Here is a 26,930-nt window from a genome sequence, read left to right as displayed (position 1 = left end):
TAGCTTAATTATATTTAGGGATATTTTACGGTGTACCCTCGAGTTTTTCAATTTTCTATGTTGTACCCCTATATTTTTGAAATTCTATGGTATACCCCTTATATTTATTTTACCAAAACAAATGTAAATCTATGAAATAGTTGCAATTTATTAAATCGTATAAACATGGTTAGTAAAGCACACACTAGTATAAGAAACTCAGTGGACAACATAATTTTACTTAAATTCACCATCATTGTGTATGTTTTTGTTGTGTCCCTTGTTGAAGTCGAAATTGCTCGTTCCTAAAAGAAAACACAATATTTATGAGTCATTTTAAACAAACAATTTTTAAATTGTTAAAAATTCTTCATTACTCGATGTCATACCTTGCGTGCATTTTTTATAGCATCTCACTTGGATATTGGTCTAGGATCATCACATAAATTGATCACACCATATGAATTTGATTTTTGCTCAATGTTAAACACCTGATTAACCCTTATTTTTGCCACAAATGTCCTTTCTAGTAAAGGCCTAAAATCTGGTGGAGGAACGACGTTGTAAATCTGAAATGAGACGTAAACTTTAGTTATCAACATTATCATTTGATTTTATATTGGTGCATTTTTTTTTTCATTAAGTTCATATTTACCTCACTTCATCAAGGATTGGTTGTGTTGTTTTCCCGAACAATTCATTCATGACATCATCCCAAATTATAAATTCAAGCAAATCGAGATCTTCATATTAGAACTTAACTTGAAACCTGCCACACATAAACAACTTGTTTAATTTGTATCCAATTTTGTATTCATTTCAAGAAATATTGAACCAAGTATTATTTATTATATTACCTTGGAATTGGTGATGACATTCTTATACTTTTCATTGTGCAAGGGTTGTTAACTTTTTCTTTTTCACAATACCACAACCATCTTCACCTTGCTTAACTTTTGATCTACATTCTTTGCATCAGGGGCGGACCTAGGGGTGCGCACAACACCCCACGTGCGCACCCCTTGGTTGGTGAAATATTTTATTCGTAAAAAGCAACGAAAGTGATATATATAATTCGTGCGTTTTAATGATCATTAGAGATAAAGTAACTCAGCGGATAGAACTACTCTTTTGAAGTAAGAGGTCGCGAGTTCGACGCTCCTTAAACATATTTGTTGTTTTTATTTTATTTTATATCTAGCTTCCATAATACTGCAATTATGCATCTAGTTTCTTCCATTTCTTTCTTTTTTATTTTTTTCAAAATCATGTTGTTAATTTGAAATTCTATTTGATATATTACTTATATGAATTAGGTTGTTAATTTGAAATTCTCTTTGTTGAATTATTTATATGAATGTTTTGTACTTTTATTTTGAATGTTTGTTGTCTATTTATAACTTTTTTGTTGTGAATTTTGATTACCTGCTTTTTACTAGTTGCTAATTCAACAATTAGTCTTGCTGAAGACGGGTCGGAGCAAGTGACGGGTAATGCCACTCACAAAATGGATAGGGGGGACAAGGTGGGGGCACCCCCATGTGCTTCCCTCTCTCCTCTATTTAGGTCATTTGTGAGATGAAATGATATCCGTCACTCCAAAGTGACGGATACGTGCCGTCTTCAATGAGATTTTGTGCTAATTCAATTGATATCCGTAATTGTTGATTTATAGAACCTACTATGCTTAATTTGAATATTTCAATTAAAATTCTAAACTACTAATTTGAGACTTATTTGGAATGATTTATTAGAAAATATTTATATTTTATCGTCAAATGGTGACACTTATTAGTCCGTCTTAATTTCGACGAAAATAGTTAAATCTAAAACAAGGATTAGCCTTTTATTGACAGAACGAAGCGTTTTCAAAATATGAGATCTCGTCGGGTTAGTATATGAAATTTCTTTTAGTATTTGTACATTTTTTTGGACGTGTTCTTTAATATTGAATCATTTGTTATATTATTCGATTTTTTTTTTTCAGTTGTGCACTCCCATTCTTAAAGCTCTAGGTCCGCCACTGCTTTGCATGAGTAGTAAAACCAACTACTACCAGTTGTATCTAACTCAAGAAACTTTGCCATTATGACATATGCCCCTCCTTTGGTTAGATTTGTTATCTCACTTAACGTTTTGATATTTTCACTTGCGAGGATGAGAGGATGGTATGTAGCGTTCCTGAGCCCCAAAGACGTTCTCATCACCTTCAAAAAATTGGTAAGGGAAATATCGCAATTAAGTGAAGGTAAAATTTAACGGGAAAGTCACAGAAAATCGGAAAGGACTATGTATTTGTAATGTGGACCGTTATTTTCTGGACTGTTATTTTTTACTTTGTTTTTTGTTTCCGTGATTACGTCAATTTGCATTTAGTTTTGCTAATGAGTTACCATGAAATTTAAAAGTGAGCTAAAAAGAGTTGTTTTTTACGAACTTGACATTAAACAAAAAAAAGCAACATAAAATGTCGTTATTAACGGAGTAAATTGACGAATTTATCATTAATGGTTATGTTCGAGATTAATGACCGGAGCGGTATAAATGTCAATTTCAAAATACCGAGGGTACAAATAAAAAAAATCGAATACTTGAGGGGTACTAATGAGAAAAATCCTTTAATAAAACACAAATAAGAATGAAGAGGAGGATGGCGAATTTGTGTGTAAAAATGGAAGAAAGAGCCTTTCCTCCGCGTTTGAAAAGTAGGCGGAAGAAATAGTATCAAGTCATCAACGTCGTCTTACTACAAATCTCTCGCTGGGTCTCTTCATTTGATTACCGGAATATTGAGTCTGCCCTCTTCGATTGGAAATCGCAAACCCTAAATTGATCCCGAATCATGTCTTTCTCAGATTCCGACTCATCCTCTCACTCCGTCGATTACAAGTATTTCCGCCATATCACTCGTGATCGTATGTCTTTCTTCTTCAATCTTCTTTACTAGCTAATAATAATAATAATGCTGTGAGCTTAGCCTAGTATACTTCGTAACTATTTCTTTATTTATTTACTTATTTGGAACATTCATGTTATTTGTCCTTAATTTAGTAGTTTGGAACATTCATGGTATTTCTAAGAAGGGTATGTTAGACATATAGTATGAGGGTATCGCTTATGATTCAGTTGCTTCCAGTCTGTCCCCCTTTTTTTCAGTAGCCTAAGCTTTTGGGGAAGAAATGGGTGAAAGTAGAATAACAGATTTTAAGTATGCTCATCCGGTGATATACAATCCTAATTTAGAATTTGGCAAAACCATCATACTGTCAGTCGCTTCCGACGATGTTGTATATCTTTCTGTATCCTTGTAGATCTAGATTTTAATGTCATGTTTGGAGGGAAGTTGGTTAAACGAGGGTGATACAGAGGATGGAAGGACCTTTTCTGGCCACAAAAGCTTGTTGTGGTGGGAAGAGAGGTTGCCAGCAAAGGAGCTTCGTTCGTCTTTTGGGAATGCCGGATGTGATGGGCTGTGTTAAGAGGGAGAACAAGCAGGCGGTCAAGGGGTAATCGGTCATGGGAAGTTGATCATATGGTGGTGAATGGAGGGAGCGAGGAGGGCGGTTAATGAGACTCAGAGGGGAGGTGGGGAAGGAGGGAGGTTATTAGGCATCTTGGGTTACTTGTGTTAGGTTAACGTAAGTATGGTTTGTCAGGATAAAACTAGAAATTAGAACAAGAAATTAACTACCCATATGTGAGATGTTTTGTATGTGTGTAGGTATTTGGATAAATTTGTGTAGGGAATTAGGATTATAAAGTCATTTTTATTAGAAAGTTTGCCATTTTATGAAAGACTCCATATCATAGATTAAAATCTCGATTTCGGTCGCGATCGCGGTAACGGTGTCGCGGAATCGTCATCAACTTAGTTGTCGATCTCCGAGCTGCGGTTATCGCAACGATATTTTTTTACAAGCTTTTGCTACATCATTGACTGTTACATATAAATTTAAGATTAATTCTATTTAGAATAATTAATTTGACCAATGCTATAAAATTTTTAAGAACTTTTCATTACAAAATTTGGTCGGTGCAAGCTATAACTCGTTCATTTTGGTTTCAGCGCCAGTCATATCGGGCCGAGTTGGTCGATACAAGTTATAAATCGATTGTCTTGAATGATAATTTTCCTATTTTTAATTTACCCGATACATCTCGGGATATCTCGTATGATCTTGCCTTCAATATTGATACATCTCGTCTTGGCCAAGATTTTAAACCATGCTGCAAATAGAAGAAACAAACACATATGTCCAAAAAAAAAAAACAATATGGGAGGAACATTGTTGATTGGAGGGACTAGTAAAGAGAAAAGACGCAACAATGAATTTTTGACTTAACCTTTTCTGAGGCAGCACGTATTTGGCCGAAATATGTCACATGTATTCACTAGACTTGTACTTCCTCCCTGCTCCATCTTTAGACGTTTATAGGTCAACTCCATGCTTTTAAAGTCTAATTATATCATTGTTTAGTATTTGTAATGGTATTTGTTTATAAGAAAATCATAGTAGTTACCCGATACATCTCGGGAGTCGGGATATCTCGTTTGAGCTGCTTGCAACATCGATACATCTCGTCTTGGCCGAGATTTTAGACCATGCTGCAAATAGATGAAACAAACAGATATGTCAAAGGAAAAAACAATATGGGAGGAACATTATTGATTCGAGGGACTAGTGAAGAGAAAAAGGCGCAACAATGAATTTTTGACTTAACCTTTTTGAGGCAGCGCGTATTTGGCCGAAATATGTAACATGTATTGACTAGACTTGTATTTCCTCCCGTCTCAAGCTTTAGACGGTTCATAGGTCTACTCCATGCTTTTAAAATCTAATTAAGTCCTTGTTTAGTATTTGTAATGGTATTTGTTTTTAAGAGAATCATAGTAGGTTTACGTTTAGAATGAGAACAACATATCTTAAAGATGGAGAAATTATTCAATACATAGTACACGATTTAATTTCGGAAATTGAAGGTGAAAAAATCAAAACAAAGAAGTAATTAAAATAAAATAAAATTTGATTAAAACAATTAAGCTCAAACACTTGTTAAACTTTCAGAAGTGTTGTATAATTTGACCAAACTCTCACCAATTTCTTAGAATAACTGTTTTTTAAAGAAAATTATTTTGTAAACCAAAAACCATTAAAAAAAAAAAACTAGGCTAAACAAGTTTTTACTATATAATTCTCCGTAATGAAAAGGTGACCAATGAACAGTTCACTTTCCAAGTCATTAGGGGATCTTATCCATGTCAAATTCATTGTTTTGTAACTTTGTTGCATGTGCACCTTCATTGTAATGATGATTTCTATCCACTGTCTGGTTTCTACTTAAATATAGGGTTGCTCCAAGAGATGCTTGGATGTGCGAGGCAGGGGGACTCTCGTTCGACGTGGAAGGTATTTATTATATTTATGTTTGGTGCGCATATGTGTCATTTTGCAGTTTGCAGGAAGTCTTGACTATGATAGGAATAGAACAGATTATAGGTCTTTCTTAAAGGAAAGTTTGTACGGAGTACCTTAAAGGAAGTCGTGACCATTTGCCAAATAAATAGCGGTATCGGTCGCGATCGCGATCGCGAACGGAGTCGCGAATCGTCCCGACTCGGCCGTCGCACTCCGAATCGCTATTATCGCGGTGATATTTATTTTACAAGCTTTTGTAGATATTTCATCATCTATTGACTATTTCATATAAAGTTAAGATTAATTCTACTTAGGATAATTAATTTGACCAATGCTATACAATTTCTAAGAGCTTTTCATTAAAAAACTTGGCTGCTACAAGTTATAACTCGTTCATATCGGGTTCATCGCGGGCCGAGTTGGCCGATACACGTTATAAATCGGTCGTCTCGGGCCGATACTTTCTTCTTTTCAATTTGCCCGATACATCTCGGGATATCTCGTATCGGCGGCCTCCGATACCGATACATCTCGGGCGATACGATACGTCTCGGCCGAGATTTAAAACCATGCCATTTGGTGCGTAGTGAAGCACTTTTTCATTTTATTTAGTCTGAATTGCATGAAAATTGCTATAAAGGTTGTTTCCAATGAAGTCAAAGACCTTCTCTGGTTTTGACTATAAGTTATGATGGAAGAAAACAAAATTATTCACTATAAATGCTTCTTTTGTTAACGACATGTTTCTTTTTTCCGTCCTATACTCCTATACATCCAATTTGTGTTATCAAGACACGATAGGTAAGATTGTGTATATCTGGAACACCCCAACCACCGAAGGCTGTAAGTGGATACTCATGGTAGACCTTATAAACTATGTTTAAGTTTCAAACCAACACGAGTCCTTTTCGGCGTATTTTGTCCTCACTCATGAACATCATGAAATCTTCCAAGAGTCACCCATCTTGAGTACTTCCGGCAAGCACACTTAAACGTGGAGTTCTTTGCACATGGATAATCTGAAAAGAAAATGCACTATGTTGGTATGATTAGTACTATCAAATTCTCTAAGCACTAGTTTGAGCTCCTAAAACCTTATCCAAGGTCCTCATAAACCTAGGGTATTGAAACATGTAGCCCCCTTTACCTTGCTTTAGGGGGGAGGGGTAATGTTTTGTTCTTATTCTAGCAAAAAGATAGTTTGGGTCATTTATGGTGATTGGTGATAGCTTCCGACAAAAGTAGTACTCCATATATGAGGTGGTTTTGTACTCGAGTTTTTTTTATTGCCATTTCTTGTCCAAACTACGTAATATATAGGTGATTTTTTTTTTTTTGGAAATGTACCTTTCTAGATTGCTTTTGATATTTCACTTTTCTCTTTCTGTATTATAATCGGGACCATAAACAACATAATGTAAAATCAAGATTTTTTGGGTTGTCTATTTCACTATATAAGCGTGTACTACTCAATCAACATCTTTTTGTAAGGTCATCTCCTGTTTTTTGGATGAATTACGATCAATGTTTTATGTCATGTTAATTTGTATTTGTCTGACTTTTTTAACTTTTAACTTTAGGTTCTCATCATGGACAGATTTACAGTTAAGATAATGTCACATGCATGCAAGATGGCAGACATCACTGATGCAGGAGTATCATGTGAGAAATAAATTTAACTCTCGTTCTTGAAGTTTGGATGTTCCCATTATTAGTGATATATATCTTAACGTGTTTACCTTGCTGCATTGAATCTTGCTGGTTTACATTACTGTAGAATGTGGATATGTTAAAAAGGTTCTATATGAAGCTCTAATGCCAATGTCTTGTTACCTTCTTGTTCCCACATGCTCTCAATGTGATTTTTTTGGAAGAATTTTTTTTATTCCGTTCAAAAATAGCTATTACAAGAGGAGGTTACATGAGAAATTAAGCTAGGATGCTGTCAAGATCTCTTCCTCACTCACTTTTATACAATCAAACAGTCCCTCTGAAACCGCATATACCTATGTTTGTTTGCTTCGTTGAAATGATTCTTACTTTTGCTTGAGAATTTTCAATTGGCTGGAATTTGTGGTCATCCTCTCTAGTTAAAAAGTGAAAGGAATTTGTCAGATTCTGCTGTTATCATCTCATTTGATGGTGTCCATGGTTCACAAGAATGATAAAAAATGGGTTTTCATGAAAACATCTTTCTGTGGAAAGTTAACAGTAATGTCAAGGGAAGATATAACTTGATTCTCTGTGACGTTAGGATTTACAAAATAGATAAGAGTATAACATAATTAATCGGTTGACATACATTTATTTCTAGAATAAGAAGGTAAGATTTAACTTTAACTTATTACATTTTTTTATTATATATGAAGGCCAAAGCTGCGTAGGCCTTAGGTGAGTCGTGTATTTACTATTTAGCAATGCTTCCACTTCTAATGGGTGACTCACCAATGATGGTTTAAATTATATTCCCACCTTTCCATTCAATTCTATACTTTTTCCTTAATTGGATATTTCATTCAATTCTGTACATTTCTGTATTTAGGTATTTGTCTTGATAAAGGACCCAAATACCCTAATTAATTTGAATAAGCGTGTCGACTGTTTGGTGGGACAAGTGTAAGTGTTTACAGTAATGTTGATGCTTAGAAGAGACTTCAGCCCCCACTTACTTTACTCTAAAATCCTAAACTTTGTGCAAGAGCAAATGTATAGCATTGAACGGGAAGGAGGGAGTATACTGGTATTTGTATTTCCATATCTTTAGGTATAAAACACTTGGTGCTTTCATTGTAATTATCTGATGGAGAGTTGTAGGTTTGATGAATCCTTTGTGTTTGGATGTCATCTATATTGATTTTTGAAGGAGAACTCAAAAGCACTCCCTCCTTCTCTTTGATTTCTTGGCACATTACTTGAGAAATATAATAAACGATATAAAAGTAGAGATGAAAAGAATGTGGTCAATATGCATGAGAGAATTAAAAGATCAAAAAGAGAAAGTGGAAGAAATCAAAGAAATTAACCGAAAAGGAAAAAATGGAAGAAATCAATGAGGAGGGAGTAGAATAGTAGATACCTTTCCTTGAAACTGTAGAAGTGTAAAGCTGTTCATGTTTACTCTTACTAAAGTGATCTTCTATAAAAGCCATCCCTGGTATTTCCTTGGGTCTGAGAGCTCCAAGAACGTATGTCCCTCTAGACTCAAAGGAGCTGAAGAATTGGATCTTATTTTACATACTGATTGCTGTGTCTATGTTCTAGTACTACACCTATTTGTCCATTGAAAGACTACTGCTTCTTTGTGATGCTGCACGTTATTTTCTATTACAGCATTTCCATCTTCTCTGAACTAATTTTTTTGATCTTGTTGGTCAAAACAGTGGTAGAGGACATTTATAAGAGAAGACAACCATTGCCTACGATGGATGCCGTCTACTTTATCCAGCCAACCAAAGAGAAGTAATGCTTTGTTGTAAATAGAATTCATATGTTTTGTTTTCAGTTTTTACACTACGCGGACACGTGTTGATGTTGGACACGTAATTCCTGAAATTTTAGGATATGTGGACACTGTCAACGGAGAGTCCACTGTCAACGGAGTGTCTTAAACAACAAAGCGGACACGACACAGCACGGTCAATGGAGTGTCTTGACCAAATTTTTGTTTTTATGAAAGTAATACACAAATTAATTGCAATTGAATTAAAATTTAAAGGGCAATAATTACAACCACATGCATCATTGATACTCTCTTATATATCAATATCAAAGTCATATCCTGCGTGTTTCTACGTCAATGATTTCATGGTGTCAAAGTTGTGTCAGTATCGTATCCACCCTAGCCGTGTCAGACATGTGTCACATGTCATGTCAACCACTGTGTCGTGTCAGACACGCGACACGGCCTTAACCTGCCGTGTCGGCGTAAGGGTTTATCACGAAGTTCTCTTCAATGATATTAATTAAGTCATCTTTGCAGTAGCTACTCCATAAAATCTGTTTGCTTACTCTTTCATATTTTCAGCCCTCTGTCCATCTCTCTGTAGTACTAAACCTACTATAAATATTTCAAAAAAAGCTACCCTTAATAATCTGAAGTTTGGCTGGTCCGCCATAAATGATACCGAATCAAAATCTTCCCAAAACAATCCCCCAAGTTGCCAACGTTGTTCCAGTTTTGTGCCAATGCACCCACTTTTGACGCCGTTACTTTTGTCAAATAAATTGAACAAAAATCTGGAAAATGGAAGTTAATTGGTTTTGGTCAAATATTACAAATTTTATAATTAGATTAAAATCTAAAACTATTTTTTCAAAATCCAATTTCAGAAAACGAAAGATTATTTATCATTTTTTTCTTTAGAATTTTAAAGAAATTTGTTTTCTTTATTTTTAAAAGAATTTATAAAATATTTCGTATGTTGATTTTTTTCCCCAGATTTTTGTTGTAGTTACTTAAAAAAAACAGTTCTTCAACGGAAAATTAACGGCGTAAGAGATGGGTGTAAACTTGAATAATGTTGATCACTTGATATTATTTTGGGAAGATTGAAACTTGGATTTAAAGGGTAGATAGTGAAAACTTGAGATTATTGTGGGCAATTTTCCTAACTATTTTAACCATCAGTCCGAATATGTTTGCTAAAATGTTATAATTTTAGTTAGTTGAGAAGTGAAACTAGTATCTTTTAGTTTACGTTATTAACTTAGAACAATTCAGTCCTTTAATGGAGAATCATAATTAGAGTACATCAGGCTTTCCAATTACGGTATTGTCACATTTGTGCTCGGATTGGTATCTTAGAATCAATCATATTTGATGCAATTGCCGCGGACTTTGTCACAGACCGCGAATACAGTTGCAGTTTGTTAAAAGAAAGCTTTTATAGTTTTTTTTTTCTCCGTCTATTATCGGTTTTGTGTCATGTAAATGACTAAATGAATCTACAATAACTATTTTGTCTATTATTATCATTTTCCCAATCTACTCCATGGTTCAAATATTGGTCAATACTTACCGTGTCACCCGGTCTGTATCTGTCCTTGAAGAAGCTGCTAGATATCGCAATGAGACCTAGTTATATCATAAATCGGCCAAATAGGCTACTGGTTTGTGTTTTGCATCGTCGCACACATCTAGGGGTAGAGTAGGTGTCTTCTAACGCTTTTCCACCGCACCTTGTGCAGATAACCATTTGGGCTATTATTTTTTTAAGTGGATTTTTAAGTGTTCTAATATTAGTTATTGTTGACTGCGTTTTATACGATTTGAAATATCTAGTTGAGTCAGTTGGCGCCTTTTAGAATTATGGGTATGCGAGAAATGTTTTTTTGTTAATTATTACTTTGGAATTGGTTATCTACCTACTTAGGTTTAGTCTCTGTTCTTTTTTTTTTTGGAAATCCTATTTTTCTTTCTTTATTTATTTTAATCGTTTTTTTATTAAAATTTGGTTATCTACTTTATTGCACTTTGGAATTGGTTATCTACCTTTATCTTGGATATCAATCTGACTTTCTACTGCATTTTGCTATTTTTTTATTGCAAACGTTTCTAATTTATTTGCTGCCATGATGGTTTTAGGAACCCGTTAACCTGTATCTGCAACATTAAATATTTTTTAGGGTTTTCAGGATACCCTCCAGGTTTTTCAAATTTTACGTGGTACACCTCATTTTCTCTAATTCCACGTAGTACCCCTAAACTCCACGGTCAAATACAATCCTGATCTGAGTTATGCAAACCGTTAAGTTATCGGTTAGTTCTGTAAATTGGGCAGATAAATGACTCCTATACTCCTATTTAGTGCTTAATGTCATCTTCTTCCTCAATCACTCTAGCCAATCCTTCCCTTTCTACTAACCCTCACCATTTCCACCATTAACACCACTCAGCAACAAGAACAAACCACCCCCACGTTATTGGTTATTCCTTCCTCAACCAAATCAGGTATTCTTTTTATAATTGTTTGACTTTAAGGAGAGATTAAAGAAAGAGAGGTGCATATGAGGTGGAGAGAACGATGAGATGTCGATGTTGAGGTGGTGATGAAGATGGTGGGTTAGAGTTAGAGGGGTGTTAATTGGATTAGTGACTATGTTTAATTGATGAAGATGATGTTAATTACGTTTTAATATAAGGAGTTGACGGAAAAAGAAGCAATTTATGGAAAAGTTAACAGAATTGTTATCGAAGGGCACCATGTAGAATTTCAAACAATACAAGGTACTCTATAGATTTTTGGAAAAAAGTGGGGTGCCACGAAGAACTTGAAAAAACACAAAGGTATCCCATAGAAAACCCCAATTTTAACATAGATTAGTGGTAACTCTACACAATTTATCTCTCTTCAACTATGAGGTTTTGTTGGGTCTTGCAGTTAGACCTAGCAAAAGTAAACCGAATCCGAAAAATTGTTCGAAATTAACTGAATCGACACATGACCGTACATCCAAAAGGTATAACTGAATTTCATCCCGAAAACCTGAATTGATTCGAAATCGAACTGAATTTGTAATATCTGAAATAGACCCAAGATCGAATGAACTTGAACTGTTTCAACCTGAATTGTTTTAATCCGAACCGAAATATATCTGAACAGATTTCAACCCGTATATTGATGGCTTAAGCCCAACATTGAAATCCGAAATAATCGGATTCTACGTGGGCGATACATTTAGGGTGTGTCTCTTTTTGTACATGAGTGTCACCCATTTGGCGTCTCTGAATTAATATTATATGTTAGTTAAAAAACCATTATATATTACTTATTTACAAAATTATTTGTATTATATCCGATATTTTGAATAAAGACCTAATCCACTGACATTCAATACGAATGTGACCTGACTCGAACCTCATCTGCTCTAATTTTGACCCGACTCGAACCTTATTTTTACGATATTGACCCGACTCGAACCTGCACTGACTCGAAATACCTACAACCGATTAAAAGTGAAAACTGAATCCAACATGAATTGAACCGAACTGAAATCGAAAATAAAGGTTGAAAGAACCCGAACCAAACCTCATCTGATTGACTCGTTTGCCACTCTACTTGCAGTGTTATCATGTTTTTGTCTGATATGGCTGGAAAAAAGGCTTTATACAAGAAGTAAGTTGGTTTCCTAAACTTGTTCACATTTATCTTCTCTTCTTTTGTTATTATTTTAATCATGAATGTATGAGTTGTGTTTTCCATTAATTTGATTGGCTTTTCCTTGCAGTGCGTTTGTTTTTTTCAGTTCTGCTCTTTCTAAAGATCTTCTCAGTGATATCAAAAGTGATTTGACCCTAAAGGGGCGAGTACGGATATTGGTTGAGGTTTGGTCTTTCTTTTTGTGGGAATTGATCGAATATTTGACTATCATATTCATGAACCATGAATGGTTTTTATTATTCACATGCAGATGAATTTAGAGTATTTTGCCCTCGACAGACAGGTGCTTTATGCCGATTCCATATTTTATTTATATGCTATACTGTTACTGAATTAATGCTATCCAAGGAAATAAAATTCTTTTGATATCCTCTGTCATCGTAGAGTGGATGTATTTTGGGGTTTTCTGTTGTCTTTAAGATCCGTCTGTTTGAATGTGACCAGGGCTTTGTGACTGATAATGAGAGGGCTATGGAGGAGCTCTTTGGAGAAGATGAGAACTCTCGTAAAGCTGATGCATGTTTAAATTTAATGGCTTCTCGAATAGCAACAGTTTTAGCGTCCATGAGAGTACGTATACATCCTGCTATTGGCTTAAGAATACATTTTATTGTTTGTTGAGCTTATCCTTCATCTCTTTTAGGAGTTCCCTTTTGTTCGTTGTCGAACTGCCCAGTCTCTTAATCCCAATACAATGACAACCTATCGTGATCTAGTTCCTACGAAGCTGGCTTCTTTAATTTGGAACTATGTGACAAAATACAAGACTACTATCAAGAACTTCCCACAGACAGAGACTTGTGATCTACTTATTGTAGACCGATCAATTGATCAGGTATAAATATCATCTGCTTAGTAATATAACTAGTATTGTTTTATCTGTTGCTGAAGGTTCCAAACTTTTCAGATTGCTCCTGTCATACATGATTGGACTTATGGTGCCATGTGCTATGATTTGCTAAACTTGGAAGGAAATAAATATGTGCATGAGGTATAAGTTAATCTGTTGCGCTAGTGATCCTTCATTTTACTTATTTTACGGAGATTTGTTCTGCTCAAGTACATATTTATACATCTGTCTATTGGTAATCCACTTAGGTTCCTAGTAAGACGGGAGGACCTCCTGAGAAAAAGGAGGTTCTACTGGAGGAACATGATCCTGTCTGGGTTGAACTTCGTCATTTGCATATTGCTGATGTAAGTCCTGTTTTTCTCTTATTCCGCTTTTAGGGATGTATGTCAATGGCTTCTGATGACAATTTGTCTTGATAGGCTAGTGAACGTTTGCATGAGAAGATGACCAATTTTATATCAAAGAATAAAGCAGCTCAGATCCATAATAGTTCAAGGTTTGTAAATTGTTAAAAGTTTCTTTGTTGTGGTTGCTTATCAAGTGTTTTAATTTTGTAATGTCACCCTCAGTATGTGTCATGGTCTCATAATCGTCATCGTCATCATCATCATCATCATACCCTACTGCCTCAAAAAAGGTTTTGTTCCCTATGATCCTTGAGCTGAACGGAATGATCAACTGCCATTACATTGAAAAAGAAGTTAAAGAAGAGTTGAAGACTTGTTTGACTAACTTTAATCATGCTTACATATGATTGTGCTGACTAAGATACAAAATTAAAAAACATTTGGAAGATGCTCGTTTTTTGTTCATCTGTTCCATATCTGATTGTGATAGCTGACCAATTGTTATTTTCTGGAAAAGAACACCTTTTCAATTTCTTTTCTAGGCTGTAGAAGTCTCTGCATATAATTTAACCCCCTGCAAAAAGTATCTTGCTTTAAAGTTTAAATTAATTGGCAATTGCCTCTCTTCGATTTCCTATGCATTTTCTACTTAATTTGTAAGAGTCAGCTTGTTTTGATGTTTGACTTATCTGACCTTTTTTCAACACAGTAATAGTACGATGCTTATATTGTTATTGGTCACTATCCTGTAGAGCTTGGGGACAGCATTGTCAAATTAAAAGTTATATCTTAGTTTATGATACTATCGTATTAACTTACAAATTTAACAATTATGGGTTCGTTATACGAAGACAAATCAATAATATTTTATTAGTTGGTTTGAAATCAGATCTTGCTAGAAGTGCACTATGTGTTTTGGTGAAGCTAAGGGAGAATGAATTTGAGTGTAGTGTATCCATGAAAATTTGATTGACATGGGATTGAAAGTGTAAACAGCATTTTGGCATGTGAATGCAATGCGACAGGGATACGTTCATGGTTAGTTTCATCAAGAACAAAGCCTTGCTATGCTTGTTTATATTTATATGGAAGTCCTGCGAGCAACAGTAGAGTATACTACGGAGTACCAGAGCCTGGGCAGTTTTGTGCTGTCTGTATCAACTGGTGGCTTACTGGCTTGGTTGTAATCACCATTGCATGTTTCTGAATTTAACCACAACTGTTGACCAGGGAAAGCGGTGAGCTTTCAACACGTGAGTTGCAAAGGATGGTCCAAGCCTTGCCGCAATACAGCGAACAAATTGAGAAGCTTTCTCTGCATGTTGAGGTAAGTTTGCTGTTGTGGAAGCTCCAAGTCTTATCACTTGTTCAGGATCAGAGAATATTCTACAAATTTGCATACTTGAACAGCCTTTATGATGCGTTTAAGTATCGAGTCCCATCGATGCAGTTAGTTCATCCTTTGAGAATCCTCCAGGCTCCACTCAATCCAAAACACATCATGATTTTGTTTTATTCCTGTAAGCTGTAATTTTTTGAGATTCAAGGTACAGTTGGGTACAAAAATTTGTTGATTGGTAAAGATTCAATTGAGAGCTGGAGCTGAGAGAAGATTATATATCTTATTTTCCTTAGAATATTAGAACTGGAACTATACAAAAACTTGTCATGCTGTACACCACATAGATTTACCGTTTTTCTTGTGCACTCTTTTTACAATTTTTTTTGACTGGATCATTTTAACTTAGCAAGTTAGAAGCATATTTTAAAAAGACCTTGTATATTTGAAACAAAAACAAATATCAGACTATTGACGTATTCCAATTAGCTATTTCAAGTAAATATATATTTATTTCAGATTCAGACTTTTTTGGGATAATTTAAAATTTGCAGCAACATTTATTTGTTTTGGGATAGGCTATACCTCTGTGTTTCTAGTGTTCATTTTTATCTAGTAAATGTTTCCTGTCGCTTGAATTTGGTGCGACAGATTGCTGGTAAAATAAACGGAATTATAAGGGAGCAACGCCTTAAGGAAATCGGTCAACTGGAACAAGAACTTGTATTTGGTGATGCAGGAACTAAGGAACTTGACAACTTTTTAAGGATGCATGAGGTATAATTTTCTTACGAAGCTTTTTATGGTGCTTCAACATCATGTCAAATACATGGTAACTTACATTGTTAAATCTCTTCAGCAGGATGTTAGCCGTGAAAATAAGTTGCGCTTGTTGATGGTATATGCTGCCGTTTATCCTGAGAAATTTGAGTCTAAAGGCTCAACATTAATGAAGGTGATGGATTTACTTTTGTGCTTGATCTCAGTTGTTATTTGTGTGATCCTTTTTTTTTTTTGGTGTCCGCAAAGATAAGCCCCCGCTTCTCTCGTTTCGTATAACATATTGGTTGCTATGCGCCAGCTGTCATGTAAAGGATTTTTGGCTAGCCGCGTCGGTATTGTCTAATTATGTGAATGGTTTCTAGAGATAACTGATACTAGTATTTGACTTATACAAGGTTAATGGTGATGGTGTCAATGCTAGACCAATATGCTTTATATGATGATATTAGTTGTTTTAGACTTTGGAGTTTTGGCCAGAAACGGTATTAAAATGTCAGATGTTATGCAACGTATAGGTGGTCACATAAAGGATTCTCAGCTCACCGCACCAATACTATTAAGGGTTTCCAAAATAGTTGATATTTGACTTATCCAATGCTAATGGAGCCAACACTAGACCAATATGGCTTATATGATGGATATAAAAGCAAATTAACCCACGGCATTAAATGTGCAAGTGAATCATTGTTCGTTACAGCGATTCACTACCATCAGTGATTGATTATTGTTGGTTCCAAGCAAATATAGGATAATTCAAATTATTTCTGTATGTTTTGGTGTATTTTCTATGTTCATTATTACCTTTTTCTTCGCATTTAGTTACTATATTCTAGAGTTTTACTGAATAACTAGCAGATAGACTATTTAGAGGCTAACAAGGAACATATTTGCAAACTATGTTACTCCGACTCTTCTAATTTCCTCGCGTATCCGTGTTCGACACTCGACATTGGACACTAGTATGACACTTGGACACTCACCAGTGTCGGATACTTCTAAATGAGTCTGAGTAACATAGTTTGCAAAGCCTTTTAGTCGCAGTCCCTACTTGTTTCAGATCTGAATTTCCGCTGCTTGTTATAACTCCCGCAGTGTTTTGATTCTTTCAGCTTGCAAATTTATCACCGGATGACATGAATGCAGTTAATAACATGAGTTTCCTTGGCACCCCACCTGAACCAAAAAAAAGTTCTATGGCAATATTGAAGTTTGATAACAAGGTGTGATGTCCTTATTGAAATGCTCTTTTCGTTTTGCTATAAACCTGCATCCCCTTGATGTTTATTGTTATCCGTCTAGAAAAAACATGCAGTCAGAATGGAACGAACAGGGGAAGAAACAGCATGGCAATTGTCACGTTTCTACCCATTGATTGAGGTATGTAATACCTTATATGGAGTATGTAGTATCGCGGAAGTGAATTTTGAATGTTCTACTATTCTAGTGTCTAAGACAGAAATTATTCTCACTTTGGGATCCTTCTGAATGTACTTGTCAATTAGTGTCCACATCATCATAAAATTCTTAAAAATTGCACTGTAGTCCTTTATTTCACTTACACACATTTTTTGTTTATTTCATGTTTTGTGAGATAATTATGTTAATACAAATTTTAACATCCCTAATTTAAATATTCTAACCAATCCAAATGACAATTAAACTATCCTAGTCCTTATTAGTCCTAACTACTCCCTCATCATATCACCTCACCCATCACTCTCTCCTTTAACCTCCTCCCATCAACCACCACAGTCCACACCTCAGCCATCCATCACCTTCGTCTACTCACCACTATGTACCACCACTCTGTCGCACCCAACCCACGACGACCCACCTCCACCACCATCACAAGCAGCCCCACTTCCGCCATGCACACCACCCATTCCCTTTTCTCAATGCGAGTCAGATCTGATGTGGAACACAGCTATGGTGTGACTAGGGTCATCGGAGTTATTTTGCTTTTGGGTGGTGTTTATTTTGGCCATGGATGGTTGCATCTCCGGCCAGCAGTGGTGGTATGGTGACAGAGTAGTTAGGACTAATTAGGTCGAGGGTATCTTATTTATTATTTGGTTGGGTTTGGATATATTAAAATTTTAATTAACTTAATTATCACAAAACATTCAAGATAAATAAAAATGGGTGTAAGTGAAATAAAATACTAAAATGCATTTTTTGAGAGTTTTATGATGAGGTGGGCATTAGATTGACAAATACTATTAGAAGGACCCCAAAGTGGGAATATTTTCTCTCGTAAACACTAGAATAGTGAAACATTCTTGAGTTTTCTTGTTTTGGGAAATAATCTGAGAAATTTTATATAAACGAATACTGATTTGAGCTACGCGGTGATCATGTATTATTATTGCTATCACATCTTTGCTGTAGTTGATGTACCCATGCTAATATAGTTGGAATCATCGTTAAAACACTCATCTTTCAGGACCTTGTTGAAAAACTCGTTAAAGGTTCACTTCCCAAGGATGAATACCCATGTTTGAATGACCCAAGTCCAACATTTCATGGGACTGGACGTGCCACTGCAATACAGTACACTGATTCCTCATCTGCTCACTCTAAACGGACCCCAACTTGGGCTCGAGCTCGAAAGTCAGATGATGGTTATTCAAGGTCAGGCGATGTTTCTATTGTTTACAAATTACAATACTTGATTATTTCCTTTGATCTTTCCGTTACTTTTGACCAAGTCCGAATAATATCGATTTATTTGAACCTGCTTGACACGACCCAAGAACGACATTAAACCCAAATAATCCAAACGTGACCAAACCTGAAATTACCCGACCCTCTATCAAACCGATCCAAAATGACTGAATGAAGAGCTAAGTCGAAAAAGGCCGAATCAGAAAAATATCGGATGTGATTGAAATTGTGACTTGAAATGGCTCATTAGTTACCCGGAGCTCTAACTTTTGACTTGAAAATGATCCGATTCGAAAACTTGTACACAAAATGATCTGATCCAAACTGACTAATTCATATCCAAATGGCCCAATAGAAGGATATCCAGTACAAACAAAACCTGAAATGGTTCGATCTGACCTGAAATGGTCTAGATCTATTCCATGATTTTATTGTTAGGTATTGACTTACTGTTATTTCTTGCTAAGTTTACCTTGTTGTGTTTAGCGACTCGGTTCTAAGACATGCTTCGAGTGATTTCAAGAAAATGGGTAGGCGCATCTTTGTTTTTATAGTGGGTGGTGCTACTAGATCTGAGGTACGTTGCTTTCAGTGCTATGCTTTCTACTGAGACCAATTCCACACCATGTCTGATTTTTCTTTCCACTAGGCATAATAGTTGCAACGTAACGCAATGTGTATCAATTCCTTCGTTAAGTAAGCTCACAATTTTGTTGCAGCTACGAGCTTGTCATAAGCTTTCGACCAAGCTGAACAGAGAGATCATTCTGGGCTCCACTAGTATTGACGATCCTGCACAATTCATCACCGTAAACCAATTAATCTTCTTTATTACTGTCCTTGTGGTCCTGCAACAGTTATGTATTTTAAATTAACCATGGACTATTGTGCAGAAATTGAAGCTCCTTTCAATGAATGAGCTCTCGTTGGATGACCTGGAAATATAGATTAGTGCGAGGTGTACCCGTACTGCTTGTCCACTCCCGAACTCTCCGAAGAGCGTGAAATGTACAATATTGCTATTGTTGAATTCATCAGACCAAGTTCCTCAGCAAAGCTGTGTAAATATGTAATACAAAGTACAAATCTCACTCTCATTGTTATTGAAGCTTTATATTTTGGTGTAATTCCATTTAAAGCTGTTATGTGCCTTCTACAAAGTTGAAACTGAAAAATAAATGATCAGAAAAAACATACAGGAAGGGAAAAAAAAAAAAAAAGCAAACTACTAGTATCTTACAGGAATACATTATTTATTTTTGACAGCAAGAAAGCTCAGAATCTCAAAGGCGTAGAACTGGAAACCTCGAGGTTTCAGAACAGAACACCTTTTACTATGTCAGCCATCCTGATGCCTACAATGATAATAATTCTTACCAAGTTCAGAACCAAGGTACAATAATAAAGTAGCAAGTATAGTAAATTATACGGAGTACAATCACATTATACAATTATGCGAAAACATGATGCCAGATTATCCAACAAAAACGCGGTCTATTGTGATCAAAGATGATTCAACCTTGCAGAACATTTCATGCAACAATCAATCACCTACGAGCCAAGCTCAAGGAGATTAATCTCACAAAAGGCATTTACTACTGTCCTTAAAAAGAAAATCTGAGGACTGAGGTTGTGTTGCTACACTCGTTGACTCTACGATGAGGTGATCAGTAAGAATCAAATACCGGACCAACATAGAACTGAGAAGGCTAAAACTTTGATTAACAGCTTCCAATAACATGCTGGTTTACTATGACCTCATAAGAGCAGCAAATTCATAATGGTTCCTAAACTGAGCAAAACTCAGTGAATGCTATCGCCACAAGAATTATCGTTTAATGATAATACTCCAATACGATGATACGAGAACTTTTAAAAGAGGAAATGACCCAGAAAAATGAAGAGAATCGACTACAAAAGCTCCCGCAAAAATGCTGGGTCATATTGGCCATGTCGCTCTAAAACTTGGAACCAAAAGGAAGCAAAAACTCGTCTGAAGGTCGGTCGGTCATGGTTTCGGCTGACAAAGCAGTTGACGAATATCCTTCTCATTCCTACTTAATTGAGTAGTGGCCTTCCTTTTCTTGGTTTCACCAACTAACTTCTTGACGTATGTAATGTACCCATCAACATCAAATTTTCTTTTACACCCAGCATAATTCATGTACCGAATTTTGCCAAAAACTGGCCTTTCCTTCCAACCCTGCATAAAGTTTCAAGCTTAATCACTTTCTGTGAAAATGGCAGCTGAAAAATATCTACATGAATAGGGACTAGTTGTGGTGATAGTGGCGGTGGCAGCGACAATCCTCACATTATCAAATATTCAAAGATGCAAGAGTTAAGAGGTTCAAGCAAACCTGATCATGAACTCCACAGATAGACCACATGCAACCAACGTACCCACTTGGATCCCTCCCATCGATTTCATACTGCATTAAATGAGCAAACATGAATAGTTGTGTAGGAATTATAGTGACGATATATTGAAAGAAAAAGTAAAACCCCACTTAAACTACCTTGTCATTTAAGTAAATTGCGATTTCAAGAGCTTTTTCAGGTCCACTCGTCCACTCGAGAATCTTTTTAGCCCAGTACATCCTGCATAATTACACATAATCAGAGAATGCATCCGGATATCATCAACCGGATGTCATCAACACGAGTAAAATCAAAATTGATCAAGCATATTTGTTTGATCAGTTAAGAAAATGTTCAGTTATTAGAGTTACTTGCCGCATAAAACCATGCATCTTCCCAAAAGTAACCATCTCCATTTGAGAAGCATTCCACAGCTGAAAATTACAAGTTATAACAGCCACCCAAAAAAACTCACTTAGAAGTTGGAAATGACTCAAAATCTTATGAGCGCAAAATTGAGATGACTTCTTTAAACTATCAAGGTTTTTCTTACATGATCTGCAGTCTGTGCCTTCTCCAACTGCTCCCTCCTACAAAAGATTATCAGTCAGTTAAGGCTTAAAACATATTACCAAGCAACCGAGTAGCATCGATTTTTAGTCCAAAGTTGTGTAACTAACGTGTACAAATGTTCTCTTTTGTCGGTAGCATGATCCATCAAAGTCTTGCGCGCCCACTCCCATGCTCCCATTAGTGAGTCATAATGAGGTTGATAATAGCAGAAGTTGTCAGCAAGTTCTCTACGCACGATTAGTTCCTCCAAGAAACTATCAACTGCCTTCATTAAGACATTACATAGTTAACATTGTATGCTAAAAATTAAACCAATTAGTCTCTTCAAAGACGGTCTCACAATAGTATAACATGGGACTAACCCATTTAACTATAGACTTCACCGACCAATCAACTTCGCAACTCAACGAATAGCTATTCCATTTAATTCTCATATGGATAGATTTATTCTTTTGATAAAAATATCATGAGACTCTCATCGCTAACTTATGAACACCAAATACAAAATAATATACTAGAACTAAGATTTATTGAAACGAATTCAACTAACAAATAGCAGGGCAAACCTCTGGAGAAAGTTGCCGCACTTGCCGGGCCTCAAAGGCACATCTTTGCGCGGATATTTGGCCAAAGTGCAAGTATGGAGAGAGGCCAGACAATGCTCTTGGTTTCATCGGATTGTTCCTCCCAAGAGCATAAGTCTTTAATCTCTTTGTCAAGAACCCATCTTTACTGCCCTTCAAGACTTCTAGGGCGGCAGTTTCACCAGGTTCACACCAATCAATTTCTGGCACTTCTACCCCCTTTCTAACAAAAACAGTCGCAATGTTAACATATAGCCATGTCAAACACAGATTTGTTAATAAAACAATCACATTCTAAAGATCATCTGATGAGTAGCTCTTTGTGGCAGCACCTACCAGTGCCTAACTTCAATTATTAAAATCAAAGTCTCTTGTGTAAAACACTTGCACAATTTGAGAACACCCAACTCCTTGTGTATTCCTTGTTTAGTTTAAAAGGGCTAATTGGTTGGTTTCATAAGATAGTCTCATATAAATGTTTGTCTTTCGAGGTAACCTAGTTATTATTGTACATTTGGCCAAGTTAAGATTGTGATAAATAGACAATGCACCATGCTAAAATGATGTAAACACCGATATCTCATCTTTCTTCAGATTAAATGCTGTTTAATGAAAGGAATACTTTGAAACTAATTTGAACGAAATCTTACTTAACACGATCTTCAATCAATCCGTCCCAATCAATGGTCGGTGGCAAAGAAGGCCATCTTCTATTTGGAGGAAGCAGCGTTGGGAAATCAACCAGATAAGTAGGAAGTAACTTATTTATTTTAGTTCTAATAGTCCTTGCTCCATACTCGAGCTTGTTTGATGCTTCCCAAACAGGCACCACATTGTGTGCATCAACTTCATGTATCGACACTGAATCACCAACTATCCTACAAAGCTCCTCTTTATATTTACGAACTTCCCTTAACGGTGAGAAGTCGGTTACCAAAAGAGAAGCTCCACATTCTATCAGAAATTCCGGAATTGTCTCAACCACCTCTCCCTGCAAATTTGATATGACAAAAGCTTACTTGTTTACATTTTTATTCTCCAATATGAGAGGGTCATTACATTTTAATTTGAAATAGACAATTTTCATTAGTTAGGGATAAACGCCCCTGCTAACCCCTCGTTCTGCCATTGACACGAATAAAAAATTCCAGAATAGCATTATTTAAATTAATCATTTTGGTTTTGAAACCATCAGAATAATAAACACATACTCCCTTTGTCCCGGTCAATTGTTGTCCTTTGTTTTTGGCACAAAGACCAAGGAAAGGGGAGGGGGTCAATTACTAAATGACAATAGAACAAATTGGGTATGAATGATCAAATTGCTCATTAAGTTCATTCTTAAAATAGAAAGAACAACAATTGACTGAGACCCCAAAAATGAAAAAGGACAACAAATGACCGGAGAGGGAGAATATATTAGTACCACTATGGTATCTAAGACATACTTCCTCCATTCAACTCCACTCTACCTATTTGTGTTTTGCACAAATATTAAGAAGGGTGGGGTTGGGTGGAATATATTGTAAATAAGTAATGAGGTATGGTGTAAATAAGTGGGGTATGAGTGGGAAAGGGTGGAGTTTTATGTAAAAGTAGTGGGGTATGAGTGGCAAATATTGTAAATAAGTAGTGAGGTAGGAGGACAAAATGGTCATTTATCATTCTTTTTTAGGAAATAGGTAGAGTGGAGTTGAATGGATGAAAAAGGAAATATGGTAGAGTGGAGTTGAATGGAGGAAGTAGTAAATTAGTAATAGTAAAGCACAAGTCAGTGTCAGAAGCAGAATTTAGGGTTCTGCGCCGAAAAATTGAAAATGGACGATTAAGTAATGCATTAGAGTAATTCATGTGTTTTAGAAGGGTTAACCAAACAACTCCTAAGTAATGCATTAGAGTAAACTAGAATAAGAATTGAAAAAAATTGATTACTTTGGGACAAGCGCCCCATACTAACCCGTAGTTCCGGCATGGGGAGGAATAAAAAACACAAATTCTCATTTGTGACGGCCCATATCCATCAAAAAGTACCAGAATTATTAATAAACACAAATTCTCATTGAAGACATGACATATCCGTCACAAGCTGAAGACGGATACCATTTTACCTCACAATGTACCCACTTTTTCTCTCTCTGCAACACTATTCATGCATGGGAGGAATCCACTAACCCATTTTGTTACCATTTTATCTCACAAAATATCCGTCACAAATGGTCACAAGGGAGACCAATTGATTAATAAATGGAAAGGGTGTTACCTGAAAAAGAAAAAAAGGGATATGAAGGGAATGTTGCAAAGTGGAATGCAGAAGTTTCAAGCCTCTCAACATGAAACCTAAGTGTCTAGCTTTTGCGCCTTTAAACCCATCAAACAAGTTAAACGCAACCGCAATCGGAACATCCATCTTATTAGCCTGATCAACGGCGTGGATTAATGCCCAGTTGTCCTTTACCCTTTGATCCCTGAACATCCAGTACACCACCGCGCCTTTCTGGTTCGGGTTTATGCCTTGTTTTATGATCCGGATTCGACCCGGTTGGACTGCCGTCATTGGGCTTGGTTGGGTCGTCATGGTGGGCCCTGCTTGCTTGCGACGGTGACGGAGATTTTGATTAATATAAGAGGGAATGAGTTTTGTGAAATGTTTGTGTTTATTACAGTTGGGAGAGCAAAATGGAGGGAAATTTGAGGGATGCTTCACTGGATTTGGAGCCTTTTACGTGTATGGCTCTTTGTCTTACACGTCATCATTCTTTAATTGCTACTACTTGATTCGGATCAATTTACTTGGGCTCAAACGGCCAAACAACCAGATTGGTAAAAAAAACTAGTTGTTTGACGATAAATTGGTAAATAAACTCTTCAAAGCGATAAATAGGTAAAAATACTTGAGGCTTGCGACATATACACCAAAAAACCTTGCGCATGGTTACAATACTCAAGTATACGTGTACCTCATATTTTGCCACTCCCCTTTCACTTTCCTTCTCTCCTAAAACATCAAAACCCAATAAAACTCTTCAATTTATTTTTCCCCATCATAAGTCATATTCAATATCTCTCCTTCTCTACTAGGAGTGAGTATTTGATAAATACTGAAACTTTGATTGTGTTGGATTTTGTGGTGTTATGATTAAAATACGTATTTGATTTTATGATTAATTGGTAAATTATTATTAGGTTTTATGATTTATGGGTCAAATACAATTAGGATTTTTGATTAAAATATGTGAAGCATGATCATAGTGATTGGCATGGAAATCTCAATGCCTTCATTGACTTTTCACGTACTAATAAGCTCGTCATAAGCCTTTATTACGTAATGAAACCGGGATGATTTTTGTTTGATTATTTTTTGTAGGTGATTCGTTATACAGATGAGCTTGTTAGATTATTGTGGAGATGAAGATTTTGTTTTGGGTTACAAAACTCACTTCCAGTCCAACCAAATTTCAATACTCCAACCGGAACGCAAAAAAAATGTTCCTTCTATTACCCAAACAATTAGAGAAGGTGATGAAGGAGTGAGTGGAGACTGGAGACACAAGTTGTACCGAGTCTGATGACGATTTTGATGTGGACTTACCCGTACAAAAAAGAAGAAAAAGATCGGTGTATAAAATGTTCAATTAGAAAATTGACATGAGAAATGTGGAACTACCTATTGGATTGAGATTTACATCAAACAAAAGTTTTCAAGGAAAATTGATCAAAATCACATTTTGTACTGATAATTTTGTTGGCTGACATTTTTTTCATTATATAAACAAAGCGTCTTTAACTTTGTGATGACGCTAATCCGTCATTAGTGAAGACTTTCTCACAAAAAGGAGAGAGACAAGGTGGACTTCATATCTTCCCACTCACCTCTCCATGGGTATTTTGTGAGAGGAAACGGTATCCGTCACAAGCTTGTGACGGATATCGCCGTCTTCAATGAGATTTTGTGTTATATAAAATGGAGGAGGAAGGTTGTTGAAAATGGAATTTGGCATCTTATTGGATAATTTGTAGGCAAATAAAGTTGTTAAGAGGATGTTATGCACGCGCTTGCTATAATGTTTTATGGTGAGGAATTTTGGTGGATATGTCGCAAGCCTCAACTATTTTTACCTATTTGTCGCTTTGAAGAGTTTATTTACCAATTTGTCATTAAACACCTAGTTTTTTTACCAATCTGGTTGTTTGGCCGGGCTGAACTAGGGAAAATTATACAATGCATGATGCACCTAAACCTGGCAAACGGCCAGTTGGGTTGGGCTTGGGTCGGGCCAATTCTAATCGGGTTAGTTCAAGTTTCTCTTTTTTTTTTTCGAGTTAATTCGGGTTATTTCGGGTTTTGCGTCTTTTTCGATATTTTTTTTGGTCAATGATTAAGATAAAAAAAGTCACTGCAAGTCTTTTTGGGCAGTTTATGGACTATACAAGTGGATGTACAATACTGGTTATTTTAGTCTTCCTCAACTACTTTTATATGTTAAACCCTAAAACCAAGACTACGTAATTCAATTCAACTCCTTTCTCTCTCTAACTGCTTCTATATTTTGATCTCCATCTTCCTCCATTATGTAGTTAACTAATCTTCTCCTTTTAAATTATTTTAACAACTATTATATCTCCCATTCTTCAATCAGAATCAATATGAATTTAATTGATTTTTACCATCACGGTGAGAGAAGCTTCAACGGCAGATGAAACATCAAAAGGTATCATCATCAATGGAAAAAAAAACTTTGAAGGAGCATGAAATAATCAATAGAGTTTTTATCGGGATTTAGATTATATAAATAATGGAATCTCATCTTACAAATCTGTTTGAATTAGGTCTTGTTTTTTTAAACTATATTTCCTATAAATTTAAGCTCGA

At 35.9% G+C, this 26,930-nt stretch overlaps 2 protein-coding genes across 3 annotated transcripts; one reads left to right on the top strand and one right to left on the bottom strand.

The window, feature by feature from the left end:
- The first annotated feature begins 2,548 nt into the window (after positions 1–2,548).
- LOC141653810 (SNARE-interacting protein KEULE) lies at positions 2,549–19,687 on the top strand. 2 transcript variants are annotated; one of them, XM_074461670.1, is made up of 21 exons: positions 2,549–2,894; positions 5,329–5,387; positions 6,977–7,058; positions 8,777–8,855; positions 12,461–12,511; positions 12,624–12,720; positions 12,807–12,839; positions 13,001–13,126; positions 13,200–13,391; positions 13,464–13,547; positions 13,655–13,753; positions 13,829–13,905; positions 14,987–15,083; positions 15,747–15,872; positions 15,958–16,050; positions 16,988–17,098; positions 17,178–17,255; positions 18,322–18,509; positions 19,029–19,119; positions 19,262–19,351; positions 19,436–19,687. In XM_074461670.1, the coding sequence occupies exons 1-21, from the start codon at positions 2,822–2,824 to the stop codon at positions 19,487–19,489; spliced, it is 1,980 nt and encodes a 659-aa protein (XP_074317771.1). In that variant the 5' UTR covers positions 2,549–2,821; the 3' UTR covers positions 19,490–19,687. The 2 variants fall into 2 exon arrangements, with proteins under 2 accessions (XP_074317771.1, XP_074317770.1); XM_074461669.1 differs by having other exon boundaries at positions 15,955–16,050.
- A 552-nt stretch (positions 19,688–20,239) lies between these two features.
- Positions 20,240–24,711, bottom strand: LOC141653812 (deoxyribodipyrimidine photo-lyase). Its single transcript, XM_074461671.1, has 9 exons — positions 24,321–24,711; positions 22,711–23,051; positions 22,043–22,283; positions 21,584–21,741; positions 21,457–21,493; positions 21,279–21,337; positions 21,062–21,143; positions 20,903–20,974; positions 20,240–20,745 (listed from the first exon to the last, which is right to left on the bottom strand). The coding sequence occupies exons 1-9, from the start codon at positions 24,633–24,635 to the stop codon at positions 20,551–20,553; spliced, it is 1,500 nt and encodes a 499-aa protein (XP_074317772.1). The 5' UTR covers positions 24,636–24,711; the 3' UTR covers positions 20,240–20,550.
- Between the last annotated feature and the right edge of the window lie 2,219 nt (positions 24,712–26,930).

The sequence above is a fragment of the Silene latifolia genome, chromosome 4 (assembly GCF_048544455.1).
Source record: "Silene latifolia isolate original U9 population chromosome 4, ASM4854445v1, whole genome shotgun sequence".
Taxonomy (NCBI): domain Eukaryota; kingdom Viridiplantae; phylum Streptophyta; class Magnoliopsida; order Caryophyllales; family Caryophyllaceae; genus Silene; species Silene latifolia.
Note: the sequence above shows the minus strand (reverse complement) of the source record. Positions and strands in the feature narration are given on the sequence as shown.

Coding starts and splice junctions, on each gene's coding strand:
- LOC141653810 (XM_074461669.1), top strand. CDS start 2,822: ATGTCTTTCTCAGATTCCGACTCATCCTCTCACTCCGTCGATTACAAG. Junction 12,721..12,806: donor GAGTACGGATATTGGTTGAG/GTTTGGTCTTTC, acceptor ATTCACATGCAG/ATGAATTTAGAGTATTTTGC. Junction 19,120..19,261: donor GTGGTGCTACTAGATCTGAG/GTACGTTGCTTT, acceptor ATTTTGTTGCAG/CTACGAGCTTGTCATAAGCT.
- LOC141653812 (XM_074461671.1), bottom strand. CDS start 24,635: ATGACGACCCAACCAAGCCCAATGACGGCAGTCCAACCGGGTCGAATC. Junction 21,742..22,042: donor TGCGGCAACTTTCTCCAGAG/GTTTGCCCTGCT, acceptor GTCTTAATGAAG/GCAGTTGATAGTTTCTTGGA. Junction 21,144..21,278: donor AAGATGCATGGTTTTATGCG/GCAAGTAACTCT, acceptor GTAATTATGCAG/GATGTACTGGGCTAAAAAGA.